The 19,975-nt window shown below is 35.7% G+C and overlaps 1 protein-coding gene across 3 annotated transcripts in view; it reads left to right on the top strand.

Annotated features, from left to right (window-relative positions):
• supt3h (SPT3 homolog, SAGA and STAGA complex component) overlaps window positions 1-19,975 on the top strand; it is a 155,786-nt gene that overhangs the window by 120,764 nt on the left and 15,047 nt on the right. For all 3 annotated transcript variants that reach the window (XM_051133106.1, XM_051133107.1, XM_051133108.1), the window contains exons 7-11: window positions 3,957-4,032; window positions 6,732-6,844; window positions 7,134-7,244; window positions 9,664-9,828; window positions 12,338-12,448. In XM_051133106.1, coding sequence (XP_050989063.1) covers window positions 3,957-4,032; window positions 6,732-6,844; window positions 7,134-7,244; window positions 9,664-9,828; window positions 12,338-12,448 — 576 coding nt within the window. The remainder of the gene's footprint in view (window positions 1-3,956; window positions 4,033-6,731; window positions 6,845-7,133; window positions 7,245-9,663; window positions 9,829-12,337; window positions 12,449-19,975) is intronic.

Raw genomic sequence — 19,975 nt, 5'->3', positions numbered from 1 at the left:
TAATTTGATCTATTTTTTCATTCATGCTGCTATTTATTTATGTAATTATTCACACATTATTTATGTAAAAATTTGTTTTATTTATTTATTTATTTGACTCTTATTTTTAATTATTAATTATTGTTAATAATTATAATTAATAATTTAATAATAAGTTAATAATTGTTATCATTAATTATTACTCTGTTTAGTCGACTTTAATTTGATCAATTTTTATCACACTATTTATTTATTTATTTATTTATTTGACTCTTAATTTCAACTCTCTTTAGTCGACTTAAAATAATTTGATCCATTTTTCATTCATGCTGCTATTTATTTATGTAATTAATTACACATTATTAGTTTTATTCATTTGTTTATTTGACTCGTATTATTAATTATTAATTATTAATTATTTACTCTGTTTAGTCGACTTTAACTTGATCAATTTTTTTATCACACTGTTTATTTATTTACATTTTTATTTACATATGTATTTATTTATTTAATTGACTCCTAATTTCAACTCTGTTTAGTTTACTTTAATTAATTTGATCCATTTTCAATTTACACTGATATTTATTTATTTATTTATTTATAAACCAAGGCCCCTATTGACATGATATATATATTTTTATCATATTTATCTTTTTTTTTTTTTTTTTTTTTACAATACCATAATAATACATTAATCATATTATTTTAATTATGATTCTAACATTGAAAATCTGTCATACAGTAATAATAATAGTAACAATAATAATAATGATAATATTTAATTTGTAATATTTCAACTTTGGTCTGGTCAAAAAAAGCTGTGTCTCTGTGTACACGTTTTTCACCCACAGAAATAACTCATTGCATGTTACCATCGTCATTTATATATGGTAGCATTTAATGGTCAGAAATATTGAATTACATGCATGTGAATTAAAAGTGTACCTGAAGCATTTTGCGTTCACGCTAGTTTTTTTGGATTGTCACATTTAAGCCAAAATGCCAAGTGTGCCATGAATTGCAAAATAAACTGCACCAAAGTTTGTGTTTTGCTTTAGAAAAAATGCTTTGCAGGACATGAACTACATTCGTTTCATCACAATGATCATGACCTTTAACAGGTTCAGGAAGTTGCTAGTGGATGCGTTTTCTCGCTTTCTCTTTCAGCCATAACTGAGGCTCAAGGTGTGAGTATCATCAGGAGTATCTTAAACATTACGGCTCATCGAAATCTCATCCAAGGCCTCTACAAGTATCTACAACACTGACTCTCTTTCACGCTAAAACAGAGGCGCTTTAAACTCCCTCCCGTTTGATCGTCTAAACTTAGCCTTGCGTCTGAATGAAATGCCCCACAAATTTAATTATAGCCTGCCTCGGGCTGTTAATCACCGAGTGACGCGCATTGAAACATACAGTCCTACACTAGATATCCAAAATATATCTTGGGCCTCGGCCTATGGAAATCTCATCGCTAGCAGTGGTACAAATTGAGATTCTCTTTATCCAGACCACACTGGCACCGAATGAAAGGCGCGAGCGGCCAAATCAAATATTTGCCAGCGTCCTCCTATACGGCCGCCGCGTCAGTTGTGGGTATAATTTGGCTATTAGCAGGTGGGTCAACGTTTTGATTTAATCAGCGGCTAAACATAGTATTCAAACATCGAATCCCCCCGCTGCTCTTTTCAGTCAATAAGCCACAGTCAAAACATTTCTCCTGTCCCGGGCCAGCCGCTTGACAAGAGTTATTTAAAAGTGCAGCGGCTCCAGTCTCGTATCGCTCGCGGCCCAATTTGGAGCGGGACCCAGACACCGAGACTGCTGCGAATTCCCCCTCCGAGTGCAAAACGAGACCTCCGTTCGCCTCTTAACGACGCTAATAGAAATCGCAGTTCCAGCGCCGTGTAACGAGCAGGCGCTCGGCATCATTAATATGTATTTTCAAAGATGGAATTTCCAATGACTGCCAGCTAACTAAATAAAAAGACTCCGGTTGGTTTGGGTGGCCTGAAAGCGATCCAGGCTGCCTCGCGTCGGGCCCGGAGCCCCGAGCCTCACGTCAGACCGTCCTCGACGCTTCTCGGAGACGCGGCTCTCTCTAGACCGTAAAACGGATCCTTTGCGGCGCGAGGAGGAAAAAAAGCAGTCGTAAACCTTGAACCTTTATGTTTTATGACACACGGCCCGGTGGAGAGCTCAAATTGACTGTTATGCGAAGGTATGAAATTGGTCCAGGATGAGGAAACGTCTAATTATAGGTTCTGACCTGCAACTTAACACACTCGGCTGTAAATCCAACTCAGACCTGTCGGCTTGCTATTAAGAGGGTTCATTACGGCGCACGGCTCTCTTAAACTTTACACAGACGCTCCTTCTCTTGTTATGCTACGCCGTTTCATCACACGGCGTAAAATGAGGAAATAATGACGACCGTCTTCGTGTTGAATCCTTAGAGTGGCTGATAAAACGGTGGTTTATAGTGTGACGTCCAAAGATGCAGCTTTATGTGACCCTCAACCACAAAACCAGTCTTGAGAAGCACTAGTATATTTGTAGCAATAGACAAAATAACGTTGTATGGGTCAAAATAATCTATTTTTCTTTTATGTCAAAAATCATTAGGATATTATTCCATTATTCCATTAAGATATTTTGTACATTTCCTACCGCTAAGAACTTGGACAACTTTAAAGGTGATTTTCTCAATATTTTGATTTTTTGCACCCTCAGATTCCAGATTTTCAAAAAGTTGTATCTCGGCCAAATATTGTCCTGTCCCAACAAACCATACATCAGTGGAAAGCTTATTAATTAAAATAAAATTGACCCTTATGACTGGTTTTGTGGTCCTGGGTCACTTACCTTCACTGAGGAGAGTTGCAAGGGGCCGTTCGCTCAGAATGCGTCTTTGGAGATGTGAAAAAAAAAAAAACAGAAAATAGCCAAACAGCAAAATAGATAGAGACAATCAGGCTTTTTTTTTAAGGAACAGGTTGTGATTATCACTTGAAGAAATGTTATGTACACAGTCCGTCAATTTGCCATCAACAAAACAAAACAAAACAGTTGACATGGCAACTTGCTACTGTAAAAAAAAGCTTGCAACACTTGCTCCGCCTCCAGAGTCTTCTGATTGGTCCGCTGTTTTGGAACTGACAGTGATGAGCAGTGCTATTTGTAGAAGTTGAACTTCTTAGCATCTTAAAAATGTGACGCTCATATGCAAGATGCTGCAAAAAACGCGAGATGCAAGTGCAAGGGCCAAACATGTTCATTTAGCGCATTTACATAGAAACACAAAGGAAAAACACATTCTGTATGAACAGCCCTTTATGAGACTATTAGCAAATTTAGTAAGATATATATATATATATTCTTAAAGAAATTACTACTTTTATTTAGCAAGGATGCATTAAATTGATCAAAAGAGGCTCAAAAGATCAATTATGAAGATCAGTTATCAAAAGATGTTTATAATGTTACAAAAGATTTCTATTTCAAATAATTTTACTTCTTTTGAACGTTTTAAAATAACTTTCTCATTTATTAAAGAATCCTGAAAAATAACATTTTCCACAAAAAAATATTAAGCGACACAATTACTTTTTTTGCAACTTTTATAATAATAATAAATGTTTCTTGAACAGCAAATCATCATATTAGAATGATTTCTGAAGGATCATGTGACACTGAAGACTGGAGTAATGATGCCGAAGGAATTCGGCCTGCATCATAGGAATAAATTACATTTAACAATATAGCATAATAGAACATTTTAAATTGTAATAATATTTCACAATGTTACCATTTTGACTGTATTTTTAATCAGATCAATGCAGACTTGGTGAGCAGAAGAGACCTTCCAAGAACAATAGTGGATATGCATTGCTCATATTTTCTTGAGATGTGTTTTATGATGTTGGCACTTTTTTAAGGAAAATAATTAATATTCTACTTTTCATTCTTTTACACAGAGAATTGAGAAGATGACCAGAAACATGGATTCTAGTCAGTACAGCGATTTCTGTGAAAGTCGACAGCTGAGTTTCTGTGAGTATTTGTTCACATACATGATTTTGTTTATTTTATGCACTTGACAGACATTTTTATCCAATGTGACTTACACTACCAGTTAAAAGTGTTTGAACAGTAAGATTTTCAATGTTTTTTTTTAAGAAATCTCTTCTGCTGCCTGCATTTATTTGATTAAAAATACAGCAAAATCAGTAACATTTTGAAATATTTAATATTAAATTTTTTTATTAATATTTAAAATAACTGCTTTCTATTTGAATATATTTTAAAATATAATTTATTCCTGTGATCAAAGCTGATTTTTCAACATCATTATTCCAGTCTTCAGTGTCACATGATCTTTCAGAAATCAATCTAATATGCTGATTTGCTGTTCAAGAAACATTATTTATTTATTATTATCATTATTATTAATAATAATATTTAAAACAGTTGAGTACATTTTTTCTTCAGTATTTATTTTAATGAATAGAAAGATCCAAAGATCAGCATTTATCTAAAATAAAACGTTTTTTGTAATTGTGAAATTATAGAAATTAATACTTTTAATTAGCAAGGTTAAAAGTGTGTTTTTCAGATAAGTGTTGTTCTTCTGAACTTTCTATTAATCAAAGCATCCTGAAACAACTCTACTCAGCTGATTTCAACATAATAATAAATGTTTTTTGAGCAGCAAATCAGAATATTAGAAAGATTTATGAATGATCATGTGACTGCAGTAATGATGCTAAAAATTCAGCTTTCAAATCACAGGAATAAATTACATTTTAAAGTAGATTCAAATAGAAAGCAGTTATTTAAAAAAGTAAAAATACTTCAGTTGTGAATACTTAATGCTTCTTTAAAAAACATTTAAAATCTTACTGTTCAAAAACTTTTAACTGGTAGTGTATGTTGCATTAAAGGTGTGTATTTTATCAGTTCATGCATTCTTTGGGAATCAAACCCATGACACTGGCATTGCTAGCATTGTGCTGTTTGAGCTACAGTAATGCTTGTCCTCTATGCATTGATAAATGCAACCTTTGTGTTCCTCCATGAGCTTGTCAGGTACGGTTTGTAGTATCGTTGTAGAGCGCAGCACTCGTCATGTCAGTTGCAGCGCGTCAGATATCGTCTCTGATGAGTTGTTCGGTTGGCAGTTCTGCGCCCGAGGGCTTGTAAGCACGCAGCTGTGGGATTGTGAACACACCACTGCTGGCTTCTGAAGGCCACATTTCAGCACTAATAACATGTTCACTGGCTTTGTGCCGCTCCAGTAACTGCGATGTCTTACTGGCATCGAGCTGCAGGTCGGGACAACAGCGCAGTAAATGTGCCTCAAGAACCCTGTTACACAACACTGATGCTGAGTAGACACTAAATCTGACCGAAAACGCGTCACAGGGCGTTTGCGGTTAAATAGGGTATGTTTGACATTGAATATCTTATTGTACTCATGTAAATACTCTTGTATTTTGCCTGATATTTTTCAAAAGTATGCAGAAAAAGTATGCCCTGCTGAGCATGCTAGATTGTTGCCACGTTGTGTGTGTGTTTAAAGGGAAAGGTTAACCCTAAAAATGAAAATTTTGCTGAAAGTGTGTTCATCCTTAGGTCATCAAAGATGTAGGTGAGTTTGTTTCTTCATCAGATTTGGAGAAATGTATCAATCCATCACTTGTTCAGCAATGAATCCTCTGTGGTAAATGGGTGCCGTCAGAATGAGAGTCCAAACAGCTGATAAAAACATCACAATAATCCACAAGTAATCCACACCACTCAGTTAACATCTTGAGAAGACAAAAGCTGCATGTTTGCAGGGTGTTTTTAACTTTAAACCAGTCCTTAATCCATAAGAACGCTTCCTCCAGTGAAAAAGTCATCTTGTCTGAATCAGGAGAGAAATATGCATAGATCTAGCACTGTTTTCAAGCCCAAAACAGCTTAAAACAAATATGTGGGTGGATTTTGATGTGAGAGGACAACAGGAGATGGTCTTGTTCACTGGAGGAAGCGTTATTACGGATTATGGACTCATATTTTGGCCTGAAGCAATGGTTTAAACAAGTTAAAACACATTAATGATAGATTTGTTTCTTACAAACAAGCACCTTTTTACTTCTCAAGATGTTAACTGATGGACTGGAGTGGTGTGGATTACTTGTGGATTATTGTGATGTTTTTATCAGCTGTTTGGACTCTCATTCTGACGGCACCCATTCACATCCATTGGTGAGCAAGTGATGCAGTGCTACATTTCTGCAAATCTGATGAAGAAACAAACTCATCTACATCTTGGATGACCTGAGGGTGAGTAAATTATCAACACATTTTCATTTTTGGGTGAACTGTTCCTTTAATTGTACTTTCTTTCTAGTAGGCAGTTTGCCATCTGAACAGTCCCATTTCTGTTCAAGCAACAGATTTTTTTGTACGTTCTCATTGCTAGTGGAACATGATAAATCAAATGCATGTAATTCAGAGTTAACCATTTCTGATACAGTCTAGAATGAATTTTCAAAGCTATCAACACAGTGTTTTATAAGATGACCTATTCCTTTTTACTTCCAAAAACTGTACATTTAACAGTATTTTACTGTAAAATGAAACATCCCAGGTTTTTACTGTAGCATCTTTTCAGTCTTTTACCTTTGAAATTACAATCATTTTATAGTGAGCATCAGCACATCACATTCTCACTCAGTGTGTCTCAAACTGTCTGCTCTGTTTAGCTAAGAAGGCCTCGAAGTTCCGCGAGTGGCTGGACTGCAGCAGTCTGGATGTGAAGCCCAACGCAATGTCCATGGAGATCCTGTCCTATCTGGCCTATGAGACGGTAGCCCAGGTGAGACTGACTGTTCTCCCATCCAAATGAGGTGCACGAAATCACAGTGCTGCAGAATAACTAAAACAACATTGTCTCATCCCAGGAAATCACTCTGACATTTGCTTAATTGCTTAGTCTGTGTTTCCAGTGCTATAAACCCCTGAAATTAGACTTCTGAATATAAGCTCTTCTGAAGTGTTCCAGTGCTGTGATTGTTTGATATGATGTTTCCTGGGAAAAACATTATCATCTTGTTCTTCATATCTAGTGGTATTGCTCATAGGCTGATATGGTTTTATATTTTTAGGTTGTTGACCTTGCCCTGTTGGTTAAACAAGATATGACTCCCAAAACGGGCGATCCGTTTCAACACGCCATATCAGCAACATTCATCCAGTACTGCAACTCCTCGGCTGAGGTAAACAAAACACTTTTTAGTTTACTTTTTGGCAATCTGTGTTGTTTTTTGTTAACTGAATGACTATTACAAGCTATTAGAAAATGTTTCATTAATTAAAATGAAGCTTATAAATAAATATTAGATGAAAATGTAAATGCAAATTAGATATGTTTTAGCAGCAACAACGTGAAATAATAATAATAAATTACTAAAAATTAAACTAAAATGAAAATAAAAATTGAAAATATAATATTAAAAGCTAATTAGAAATATTAATAAATACTGTAATAGTCAATAAATAATGCAAAAATAACACGGTGGAAATTCAAAATTACAAAATTATTTATTTAGTAAAATAAAATAAGTTGATGTCCTAAAATAAACTAAAACTAATAAAAATAGAGCTAAATATACATATTGAAAAAATTACTAAGTCTAAAGCTAAATCTTATAAAAAATTCAATATAAAAAATCGAAATGACAAAAGCACATAAGAAAATTACTAAAAATGAAATGATAATTGAAAATATAATATTAATAGCTAATTCAAAATATGAATGAATGTTATAATAGTCAACAAATAATATTAAAATAACATTAAGTGAAATAAAATAAGTTTTAGTTGATTTCCTAATATAAACTAAAACTGAAATAAAAATAAAGCTAAACATAAATATTAAAAAATAACAAAAGCACACAAGAAAATTACAAAAAACTAAAATAAATTAAAATTCAATTTGAAAATATAATATTAAAAGCAATTCAAAATATTAATAAATTGTATTACAGTAAATAAATAATACTAAAATAAATAAATAAATGGAATAAACTTTTACGTCCTAATTTAAACTAAAACTGAAATAAAATATAGCTGAACATAAATAATAATAAAAAAAAAACTTAAAAATGAAAATGTAAAATAACTTTAAAAGCTAATTAAAAATATTAATAAATGCTATAATAGTAAATAAATAATACTAAAATAACACAGTGGAAATTACAACTTAAAATAATTTATTAAGTGAAATAAAATAAGTTTAAGACAATGTCCTAAAATAAACTAAAACTAAAATAAAAATAAAGCTAAATATGAATATTGAAAAATTACTAAAAAAAAAAATTAAAATAAAATAAAAATTGAAAATATAATATTAATTATTAAAAATATTAATAAATGCTTAAATAGTAAATAAATAATACTAAAATAACAGTGGAAGTTACAAAATTAAAAACTGGTTTATTAGTTGATGTCCAAAAATGAAATAAAAATAAAGGTAAATATAAGTATATATATATATATATATAAAATAATACAAAAGTACATAAGAAAATTACTAAAATTAAACTATAAAATTGAACTAAAAACTGATAATATAATATAAAAAGGTAATTCTAAATGTTAATAAATACTATAATAGTATTGTAGTCTATTTTTGATAAAGGTATGGTTCCTGCAAATAAATAAATAAATATTGTTTTGTTTGTTTGTGTGTTTGTATATAAACAGAACACTTGTTAGTGGATATTGATTGGTTTATTGGAAAATTAGAAATGATAAACTGTTGTTAAAGTGACAGTTCCCTCAAAAATAAAATTCTGTCATCATTTATTCACATTTAGCAGAAGTTGCAGATGTTTTGATTTTAAGTAATTGAGGACATGATTTTCATGTTTTGCATGAACAGTCTTTGTCTTGTTTGTGTTGCTTGTTTGGTTTAAGCTGCATGTGAATGATATTTTTAACCAAAAAGCATCTACATTTTGCGTTCTTATGTTCTAATCCACTATTAAAATATGTTTTATCATGTTAGTTGCTGTTTGGTGATGCTATAGAATAGTTTATCTGGCTTTCTTGGTGATAACGTTCATGTCAGCAGCTTTTCTCCGAGCGCTTGTCCATGGGAGAAGAAAACCAAACAAGAGCGTCCTGCTCCGTGGCTTTGACCCCTCGCCAAGTAGGACCGCCAAGTTTGTCCAAGGTGGTTTTGAGCTGCGGGATCCGTTCCATGGATGGACTTCTGTGTCACTGAAACCGCTAAAACCTCATCTGTCTCCCTCTCTCCCTTTTTTCGGACTCGGCCAAGGCCACTCCGGGTCTGGAAGCGCACATGGTATTTTTTAAGCCTGAATTCCAGTATTGTTTTTCTCCTAAACCTTGGGGGTCGGTCGCGTTCCCATGTGGCGAGAGTGACAGAATGACCCTGTGGTTTGAGCGATAGGACCGAGACGTGTCGTAAGACTGCAGGTGATGTTTTCAGGGTCGTGTTTTGTAGCCGTGACCTTTTTTACGTCACCAGTTGCCTAAAAATCAGTGTTGTGTATGAGAAGGTCGGACAGATTGTGATTTTGTACGTCTATCAGTCGTCTCACGCCACTCTTGGAAAAATAATAAGGAATTTGTACTCACGTGTGCATTTTTTTTTTGGTCTATCCTTAGACTGCAAGCACCAAAAAGGAGACAGACTCTCCGGAAAACACGCCACCGTCCACTCCCAGCGGCCCTCTGACGGGGCACCAGGGAAAGATGCACTCCATGGCCCAGGGCAACGGTGGGGCGAACCAAGATGGCAGTAGTAAAGTTAAACAGAGGAAAAGAAAGAAGGTATACAAATATTAACACATCGACTATATAATGTTAAAACTTTTTTTTTTTTTTTTTTTGCTAGCTTTCAGTACGTTACAGATGACCGTGTGTTCACTGCGCCACTAGTGTTTGTTTAATGGAACTGCAGTTTATTTATTGGAGAAACTTGATTGGGCCCGACATAACAACATGCTCAACCAATGGGGTGATTTGGGGGCGGGGCTACCCGTTTTTCCAGGAAATAACACGCTTTACCTTTAAGTTGTGTTGAACCAGGAATGTTTATATATTCATGGACATATAACTTAAAGGTAAAGTGTGTCAGTTTTGGCATAGTCATTTGTTCACATTGAACTTAGAAAATGTATGATTTCCTTAATGTTTTGTAAGTTATATAAAATAGTATGTTTCATGTATGTAATCTAAATGATAATTTGTAATAAAAAAATATATATAAATAATAATTTTAAATATTTTTTTAATGTATTAATAATAATACACTGCTTAAAAATGTAAACATATGATATAATATAATATAACAACAAATAATTGTTATTGTTTTTATTATTTATAAAATAAATTATAGATTTTATAAATATTATGGTATTGTATATTACACATACTGTTGGCTCTGAAAAATTGCTTTTGTTCCACTTTTGAAATTGCTTTGGATAAAAGCATTTGCTAAATGCATAAATTTAAATAAATAACAATGAATTATTATTATTATTATTATTATTATTATTACTAATTCTATTATAATTATAGTATGTTTATTATAATGTGTATGTATGTATATATAATTGTTAAATTCTCGAACAATACCTTATTAATAATATATGTAAATAAAAAATATTACAAATTATTATTATTATTAATCATTTTAATACTAATATAAATAATATTTTAATATTTTTTTTAAATGTATATTTATGAATACACTGCTTAAGAATGTAATCATAGTATAATAATAATAATATTAGTAATAACAACAACAATAATTTTTGTTATTATTATTTATAATGTATAAATTATACATTACAAATATTGTTGGCTCTGACAAATTGCTTTTGTTCCTCTGTTGAAGATGCTTTGAATAAGTGTTTACTAAATGTGTAAATGTAAATAATTAATAATAAATGTATTAATATTATCATTATTATTATAGTATGTTTATTATAGTGTGTCTGTATGTGTGTATATATAAATATTAAATTCTTAAACAATGCCCTGTTGATAATACATTTACATACAAATATTAAAAATTATTATTTATATTATTTATTTGATTATTATTTATATTATTATTTATTTCAAATTGTTATTAAAATAATTTTAATACTTTTAATTTAAATTTATTGTTAATAATACACTGCTTAAGAATGTAATCATCATAGTATAATAATAATAATAGTAATAATAACAACAACAATAAACAAAAAATTATTGTTATTATTATTTAGAAAATAATTGATATATTTTATAATTATTATGGCACTATATATTACAAATTGTTGCTCTGACAAATTGCTTTTTCAAGCTGCTTTGGATAAAAGCATTTACTAAATGCATGAATGTAAATAATTAATAATGAATTGTTTATTTAAATAATAATAACTTTTATTATTATTATTATTAATTATTATAATAGTATGTTTATTTGTCTGTATGCATGTGTATATATAATAATTAAATTTCAGACAATGTCCTATTAATACATTTTAATGAATAAATTATGAATTATTATTTTTTATATCATTAAAATAATAATAAGAATTATAATCACCATTATTATTCTATATTATATATAATTTTCAGCTAAAAGATGCATTAAAAATGTAATATCTTACATCATGTACAAAACCCTTTAAAAACAAAAACTTGTGCTGCCAATTTCTTATTCAATTCTTAACTTTTATAATACATTTTAAGGCCTTGCAAAAATCCTGTCTTCCATTGGTTAGGCAAACAGATAATCCCGCCCCAAACTCACACCATTGGACCACTCAAAAAAATCAAACAACTAACCTAACGCTGTTTATTTTACACTAGATGTATAACCCGAGGTTTATGTTAATACTTATCATAGATTCCAGCCTCTTCATATGCACTGGAAACACGAGCAAGAAACAAGTCTCAGTATTTTCCTAGCCGTCGTGTTTTACTGACTCCAGCGTCTCTGAAGTTTATTGCAAACATCCAAATAGGGAAGTTGTTTTTCCCCTCGTCTGCTAAGAGATACCGAGTGGAAATTGTTCCCTTCCCTCCAGTGACTTCAGAGACACTGCAATTACAGCCAATCACACGCGGCACTAACGTTTACTGTCAGGCCTCTATATATCAGAATGGAGTTCATAAAGCATCACATGACACATAGCATTTATATCTCTCCAGAGGTAAAACGGTTCCCGAGTGTGTGCGGCGTGTCCTCGGCGGGCTGCGTTCGTGCACCGAGCTGCAGGACTCCCAGCGTGTTTTTGAATTAGCAATAATACGAGCTGTATTTTCTCTGTCTTCTCCGTTGCAGAGCGCGGCGGCCTGTGGCGCGGAGGCTCAGAGCAGTGCCATCCAACCAGCCCACATCAGAGAGGCCATCAGGCGCTACAGCCACAAGATTGGCCCGCTCTCCCCCTTCTCAGTACGTAATAACAGAGCCGTAAAAGAGTTATATTTATAATCGCAGCGCAGCCCCATTTTAAAGTGGTCAAGCCCTAAAGTATTGGAATTGTTTAGCGCAATTTGTGGTTAGTGTAATTTTCCTCATAAAAGTCACATAATTCTACTGGAGAATTAAATAAGCGGAATTTCGATCCTTTTTGGAAATACAAAGGAGATTTAATTTTGTTTTGTTTTCCGTTAAGTTCTGTTTACAGCTGAAGAAATGCCTGCTTATTTCGCGTGCGCGCTTACGTATGCGACCTTGCAGCGAGTTATAATTTTCCATCAGGCGCAGAAGTGTGGGTGTCTTAAGTGCTAGGCTGCGCTTGAGAAATGGCTTTTGGAGGCTTCGAGGCTTTCTCACAGCCAATTTGGAGGCTTTTGCTATTGTGGTCAATCTGCAATTCACAGGTAATGAGCAATTTACCAATAACGGCCTGCTTGATGGTTCCCGAGCCGACGGCTGCCAGAAAACCTGCCGACGTTGGCTTTGCGTGCCTGTTTTTCTTTTAAATACTGATGCGTGTTACTTTTCATTCTGATGTAATTCAATTATCGACTTGCAAAGCACTAGATCACCTCTTTACTTACCGTAAGACCACTTATATAGTCTGGTGGAATATAAAAGATGCTAAGCATAATTGTTTTCTTAAGCAGCTAAGAAATCTGTGTCAAACTCACTGCCATGATGCAGAGGTGTTGCTATGATGTTGCTAAGGTGTTTTGAGTAGTTTTTGGCACATTACTATGTTGTTGCTAATGTGTTTTGCCTGTTGTTTATGCAGTTCTGACCGGTTGTTATGCTGCTTTGAGTTTTGAAGGCTTTTCTGGTTTCTAAGAGGTTACTATGTGGTTGCTAGGGTGTTGCTCTGCAGTTGCTAGGTGGTTGTTAAGGTGTTTTGTATGTTGTTTATGCAGTTGCTTGGGAGTTCTGACTGGTTGTTATGACGTTATTACCCTCAGGAGGTTTAAGGGTTTTTTTTTGTTACTATGTGGTTGCTAGGGTGTTGCTAAGAAGTTGCTAGGTGGTTGTTAAGGTGTTCTGCATGTTGTTTATGCAGTTGCTTCAGAGATCTGACCAGTTGTTGTGGCCTTGTTACCTTGAGGAAGTTTGAGACTTTCTTTGGTTTCTGAGAGGTTACTATTTGGTGCTAGGGTGTTTGGTATGTTGTTTATGCAGTTGCTTCGGAGTTCTGACCAGTTATTATGGCATTGTTACCCTCAGAAGGTTTGAGGGTTTGTTTGGTTTCTGAGAGGTTACTATTGGGTTGCTAGGGTGTTGCTAGGTGGTTGTTAAAGTGTTCTGTATGTTTTTTTTTATGCAGATGCTTCAGAGATCTGACCAGTTGTTGTGGCCTTGTTACCCTGAGGTGGTTTGAGAGGTTTTTTTGGTTACTATGTGGTTGCTAGGGTGTTGCTCTGCAGTTGCTCAATGGTTGTTAAGGTATTTTGTATGTTGTTTATGCAGTTGCTTTGGAGTTCTGACTGGTTGTTATGACGTTATTACCCTCAGGAGGTTTAAGGGTTTTTTTTGGTTACTATGTGGTTGCTAGGGTGTTGCTAAGAAGTTGCTAGGTGGTTGTTAAAGTGTTCTGTATGTTTTTTTTTATGCAGATGCTTCAGAGATCTGACCAGTTGTTGTGGCCTTGTTACCCTGAGGTGGTTTGAGAGGTTTTTTTGGTTACTATGTGGTTGCTAGGGTGTTGCTCTGCAGTTGCTAGATGGTTGCTAAGGTGTTGTGAATGGTTTTTAATCAGGTTGCTTCTGAGTTCTAAACAGTTGTTATGGCCTTGTTACCCTGAGGAGGTTTTAGGGTTTGTTTGGTTTCTAAGCGATTACTACTGGGTTGCTAGGGTGTTGCTATGTGGTTGCTAAGATGTTTTGTATGTTGTTTATGCAGTTGCTTCAGAGTTCTGACTGGTTGTTATGGTGTTGTTACTCTCAGGAGGTTTGAGGGTTTTTTTGGTTACTATATGGTTGCTAGGGTGTTGCTATGCAGTTGCTAGGTAGTTGTTAAGGTGTTCTGTATGTTTTTATGCAGATGCTTCAGAGTTTTGACCAATTATTATGGCCTTGTTACCCTGAGGAACTGTTTTTGTTTGGTTTCTAAGAGGTTACTATTGGGTTGCTAGGGTGTTCTGCATGTTGTTTATGCAGTTGCCTCGGAGTTCTGACCGGTTGTTATGGCATTGTTACTTCTCAGGAGGTTTTCTGTTTCTAAGAGGTTACTGTGTGGTTGCTAATGTGTTGCTAGGGTGTTGCTATGCATTTGCTTTGGCGTTCTGACTGATTATGATGTTATTGATACCGTTGGTACCCTCAGGATATTTGAGTGTGTTTTTTTTGTTGTTGTTTCTGTGTGTTTACTATGTGGTTGCTATGGTGTTGCTATGCAGTTGCTAAGTGGTTGTGTATGTTTTTAAGCAGTTGCCTCAGAGTTCTGACTGGTTGTTATGGCGTTGTTACCCTCAGGAGCTTTGAAGTTTTTGGGTTTTTTTTTTTTTTTTTTTTTTTTTTTGGTTTCCGACTGTTTTTTTCTGGTTACTATGTGTTACTATGTGGGTCTTGCTATGCAGTTGCTAGGTGGTTGCAAAGATGTTGTGTATGTTTCTTTTTTTATGCAGTGGCATTAGAGTTCTGACCAGTTGTTATGGCGCTGTTACCCATAGGAGGTTTCAAGTTTTCTTTTTTTGGTTTCTAAGAGGTAACTATGTGGTTACTAGGGTGGTGCTAGGTGGTTGCTAAGGTGCTCTTGGTGGTTTTTTAGTATGTTACTATGTGTTACTATGCTACAATGTTGTAATTGATTGTTAAGTCATTGCTATTTTATTTCTATTGTAAGCAGTTGCCAATATCTGTTTTGCATTTGTTACTTTTCATTGTGATGTAATCACAATGAATCAAAACACTAAATCACTGTTTTACTTCATGTTACACCAGATTTATCTTGTTTTGCAAATGAACCTCCATGGTAAAGCACAACATCCTGAGATGTTTCAGTCCTATCTCATACATGTTGTTCGTGCCAAATATTCAGTAAGAATAGCTCTGCCTATGCAAACCAAAGCATGATGGAAGTATGTTCTTATTACGTCTCTAAATGAACTTAAAAGCCATACAATTTCATTGTCGCCAAGCAACACGGGACAAATGTGACTGTATTTCCATGGCATAAACATGAGGCCAGCATGTAGGAAACTGGGAGTTGCGCAGGGACGCAGCATATTGTTTAATATATAAAACAGGTGTTATATGGTTTTCCAGGGTATGATGCTGAGTGAAGACTTCCAGATGTTCTCCAGTGCCACTTGCGTTTGCCTTTGATGAGTAAATCTCGGCTCCTTACTGGGAATGGCACAGGAATAATTAGACGGGGAGGGGGGTGGATGCGAGTGACTGAGTGAGTGCCGTCAGAAGCGAGTTATCATGTAATTGGCTGGCTTTTATTGCGACTGGAGCCAGTTTAAACCCATGATTAATTGCACCAATAAGCACTTTTCACTCTGGTTTTTTAAAAAATCCAAAAGGTAAAATTAAGCCCTTGTTTGGAAGGTCGAGCGAATGTGGGGTCGCTGACAGATGCATGGGTTTCTCAGTAACGCAGACAGTTATCTGCTAGTGTGTTCGGCAGACATTTGACGTTGTGCAATCGAGTCAGCGGTTAAGTCGACATATTAACTTCAAATGCATGTGAGATTCTCAACACTCCCCCAGATTGAAACGAAGAGAAATGGCCAATCTGGAAACGGTTCGCTTTCACTCAAGTTTCACCGTTGTGGATGTATAGCATTATGTAATTTAAATGTCCGCCCCAGTGACTGTTGTTGGAGGCTTTATCGGCCTCAAATTACCAAAATCAAGTCATTGTGAGATTATTAACTTTGAAATTGAATTAAGAGGGTAACGCAAGACCTACAATCATTCAGAGATCATTCGATTACACTCACGCACAGGGCAACGCAATTACCGCCCCCGTCCGCAAGGACAGCAAGTCACCGGCCAAGAAGAAGTATACTTTTCTTTGATTTCAGTCTGCTGTTGTGGAAAAACAGCTCATCAGATGAAATTGTTTTTCCTTTTATGTTTGTTTCTGCCAATTTTGTAGATGCCTGGCGAAACATCCTTCACTGATGCTTAATTTGACCTGCTAATGCGAGGAGAACTTTCTAGTATATGCAGTGCAAATGTAATATCTGCCAGGATACAGATATTGAGATTTTGAAGTGAAAGACTTCTTATGCAGTGTGGTGAATTATAAAAGATGGAAAGCATAACTAACTAAATTTTTAGAATTATACCTGGGTTTTTATGTTTTCTTAAACTCTGAGAATCAGTGTGATGCCATGGTGCTAGGGTGTTTTGAGTAGTTTTTAGCATGTTACTATTGTAATGGAGGCTGATCTCAAGAGGCACACTAGCGACTGATGCTGGAAACGTGGGTTTGAATCCCTCTCAGTTTGTGGCAAGTAGAACCAGAGGGGTTACACTATGTGGTTGTTAGGGCATTGCTATGCGGTTGCTAGGGGTTCTGGGTGGTTGTTAGTTGGTTACTGAGATGTTTTGGATGATATTTTTGCGTTTTGGAATTCTGACTGGTTACTAGGGTGTTGTTATGCAGTTCCTGTTGTGTTTCAAGTACTTTTAGCGCATTCTGTGTGTTACTAAGGGTTTCTGTTACTAAGGGTTTCTGGGTGATCATTAGGTAGTTGCTCTTGTGGGTGTTTTTGGCAGGTCCCAGTGCATTACTAGGTTGTTGCTATGCAGTTGCTATTGTGTTTGAAGTATTTTTGGGTATATCTATGTGGTTTCTAATGTGTAAGGTGCTATGCAGTTACTAAGTGTTTCTGGGTGGTCATTAGGTGGTCGCCCTTGTGGATGTTCTTAGTATGTTGCTATGGTGTTCTAACTGGTTTGTCAGGTTGTGAAATGCCATTGCTAAGGTATTTTAAGGTTTCTTTTTCAGTGTATTGCTATGCTGTTACTATGGGGTTCTGAATGGTTGTTACAGAGCTCTGGGTGGCTTTTAGTATGTAGGTACATGTATGTGGTTTCTAGGGTTTTCTAAGCAATTGTTACACCAAAGCTGTGATGTTTTTAATGTTTTTATTTAGCACATTGCTTTGTGGTTGCTAGGGTGTTGCTATGCATTTGCTGGGTGTTTTTTAGTGCATTGCTAGGGTGATTTCTAGGGTGTTCTGACTGGTTGTTAGGGTGTTGATGTGATGTTGCGAAGGTAATTTGATTTTGCGGGTTCCCAGTGCATTGCTAGGGTGTTGCTAGGCAGTTGGTATTGTGTTTGAAGTATTTTTTAGGTATTTCTATGTGGTTTCTAAGGCGTTGATATGCAGTTTCTAAGGGTTTTTGGGAGGTGGTTGCCCTTGTGGGTTTTTCTTGGTGATATTTAGTATGTTGCTATGGTGTTCTAACTGGTTGTTAGGGTGTGATTTTAGGGTATGAGTTTTGTTTTTCAGTGTGTTTCTAGGGTGTTGCTATGGAGTTACTAGAGGGATCTGAATGGTTGTTACAGAGCTCTGGGTGGCTTTTAGTAGGTAGCTATGTGGTTTCTAGGGTGTTGCTATGTAGTTACTAAGTGTTTCTGGGTGGTTGTTAGGTGGTTGCCCTTGTAGATGTTCTTAGTATGTTGCTATGGTGTTCTAACTGGTTGTCAGGTTGTGATATGCCATTGCTAAGATATTTTAAGGTTTCTTTTTCAGTGTGCTGCTGTTTCAGAGCTCTGGGTGGCTTTTAGTGTGTAGCTATGTGGTTTCTAGGGTGTTCTAAGCAGTTGTAATGTCAAAGCTGTGGTGTTTTCAATGTTTTTATTTAGCACATTGCTCTGTGGTTGCTAGGGTGTTGCTATTAAGTTGCTATTGTGTTTGAAGTATTTTTAGGTATTTCAAAGGCATTGCTATGCAGTTTCTAAGGGTTTTTTGGGCGGTGGTTGCCCTAGTAGGTTTTTCTTGGTGATATTTAGTATGTTGCTATGGTGTTCTAACTGGTTGTTAGGGTGTGATTTTAGGGTGTGAGTTTTGTATTTCAGTGTGTTTTTAGGGTGTTGCTCTGGGTGGCTTTTAGCATGTAGTATGTGGTTTCTAGGGTGTTTTGAGCAGTTTTTAGAGTGTTGTTATGTCAAAGCTGTGGTGTTTTCAGTGTTTATATTTAGCACATTGCTCTGTGGTTGCTAGGGTGTTGGGTGTTTTTTAGTGCATTGCTACATAGTTTCTAGGGTTTTCTGATTTGGTTGTTAGGGTGTTGATATGACGTTGCAAAGGTAATTTGATTTTGGGTGTTCTACTGCGTTGCAAGGGTGTTGCTATGCAGTTGTTATGGCCCTCTGGATAGTGGTTTAACATGTTGCTATGCGGTTGCTAGGCTGTCAGTGATATAAACAGTAAGCCTTGCCTTATCAAACACTTCAGACAAGCACAAAAGTGTGTCTTGAAGATCTGGAGATACTTTTTATCAATTTCATTGGCCCTTACGCGTGTTTAGAAATTGCTGCGACAGCAATATTTTGTACCTCACTTGCGGTTTCTCCGCTCTCACTTTACTCTGGGCCAAAGACAACAAACGAGGGAGTGATGCGTCTCCTCTCTCTTGTTTATTGCTCCATCGTCTCCGTATCTGAGGACGGACGTCTCGTCCCGGGCCGCTGACATCCCAAAACTCCCCGTTGCTGTGCCCTTTTCAATGGCTCATAAACGCCACACTATAAACGGCCCATTGGGGCAGGTTTTACATCCCTGAATTCCAGTCGCATCCCTGGCGTTGGCACCGGGCGCCAGTTCCTGCGAAAACCTTCCCTAACAATTACACATTTACAAGTAGAGACATTCTTCCCCGTGGTTTGAATAGCTTGTTATTACTCCATGAAATTGCTTCTTGGATGTCAAGCGAACGGTCGGACTGGCAGCGGCGTACAGAAGTGGGTCAGTTGGAACGGGAAAACGACATACGGTAGTCGTCCAAAGAGGCAATATTTTATCGAAATGATATTCAAACCTCCCAGTGCAGAAATACAGGCCCGAGTACTGGCGCCATTTGAAGTAAAGCGTAATATTTGTCTTTGAAATAAGTTTATCGGAGAAAGAACAGCAACTTCCTGGATTTTGAGCACAAAGAGCCTGGATTTGTTTTTATTTCACGCCAAAGCGTTGGCAACGGCAGCCCATCTTTTCTTGTTTGTTGAAGCATTGATATGAAAATACTATGCCATTAGAAGCACGAGCGCTCGGTGCCAGAAAACGCTTTGCCGTTTCTCTCTCTAGATTTATGGAGTCGTTTTTTTCTCCCCCCTCTTCTTCAGTATAATTTCTGTTGAGCCGCATCTGGAAGTATTTATTTCAGTGCCATGTAATCCATCTCGTGGCGCAGTAAACAGACTGGCTATTATTTTTGAATAAAGTCTCATCTTCAGGCTTCGAGAGCGCCGAGCGCTGCCTGCGAGCCCTCCTGGCTGTTTCAGATGCTATTGATTTACGGTGGGTTTTTCCACATGCTGACCCCC

The sequence above is a fragment of the Labeo rohita genome, chromosome 17, assembly GCF_022985175.1.
Source record: "Labeo rohita strain BAU-BD-2019 chromosome 17, IGBB_LRoh.1.0, whole genome shotgun sequence".
In the NCBI taxonomy this organism is placed as follows: Eukaryota; Metazoa; Chordata; class Actinopteri; order Cypriniformes; family Cyprinidae; genus Labeo; species Labeo rohita.
This window is presented reverse-complemented; position numbering and strand designations above follow the sequence as displayed.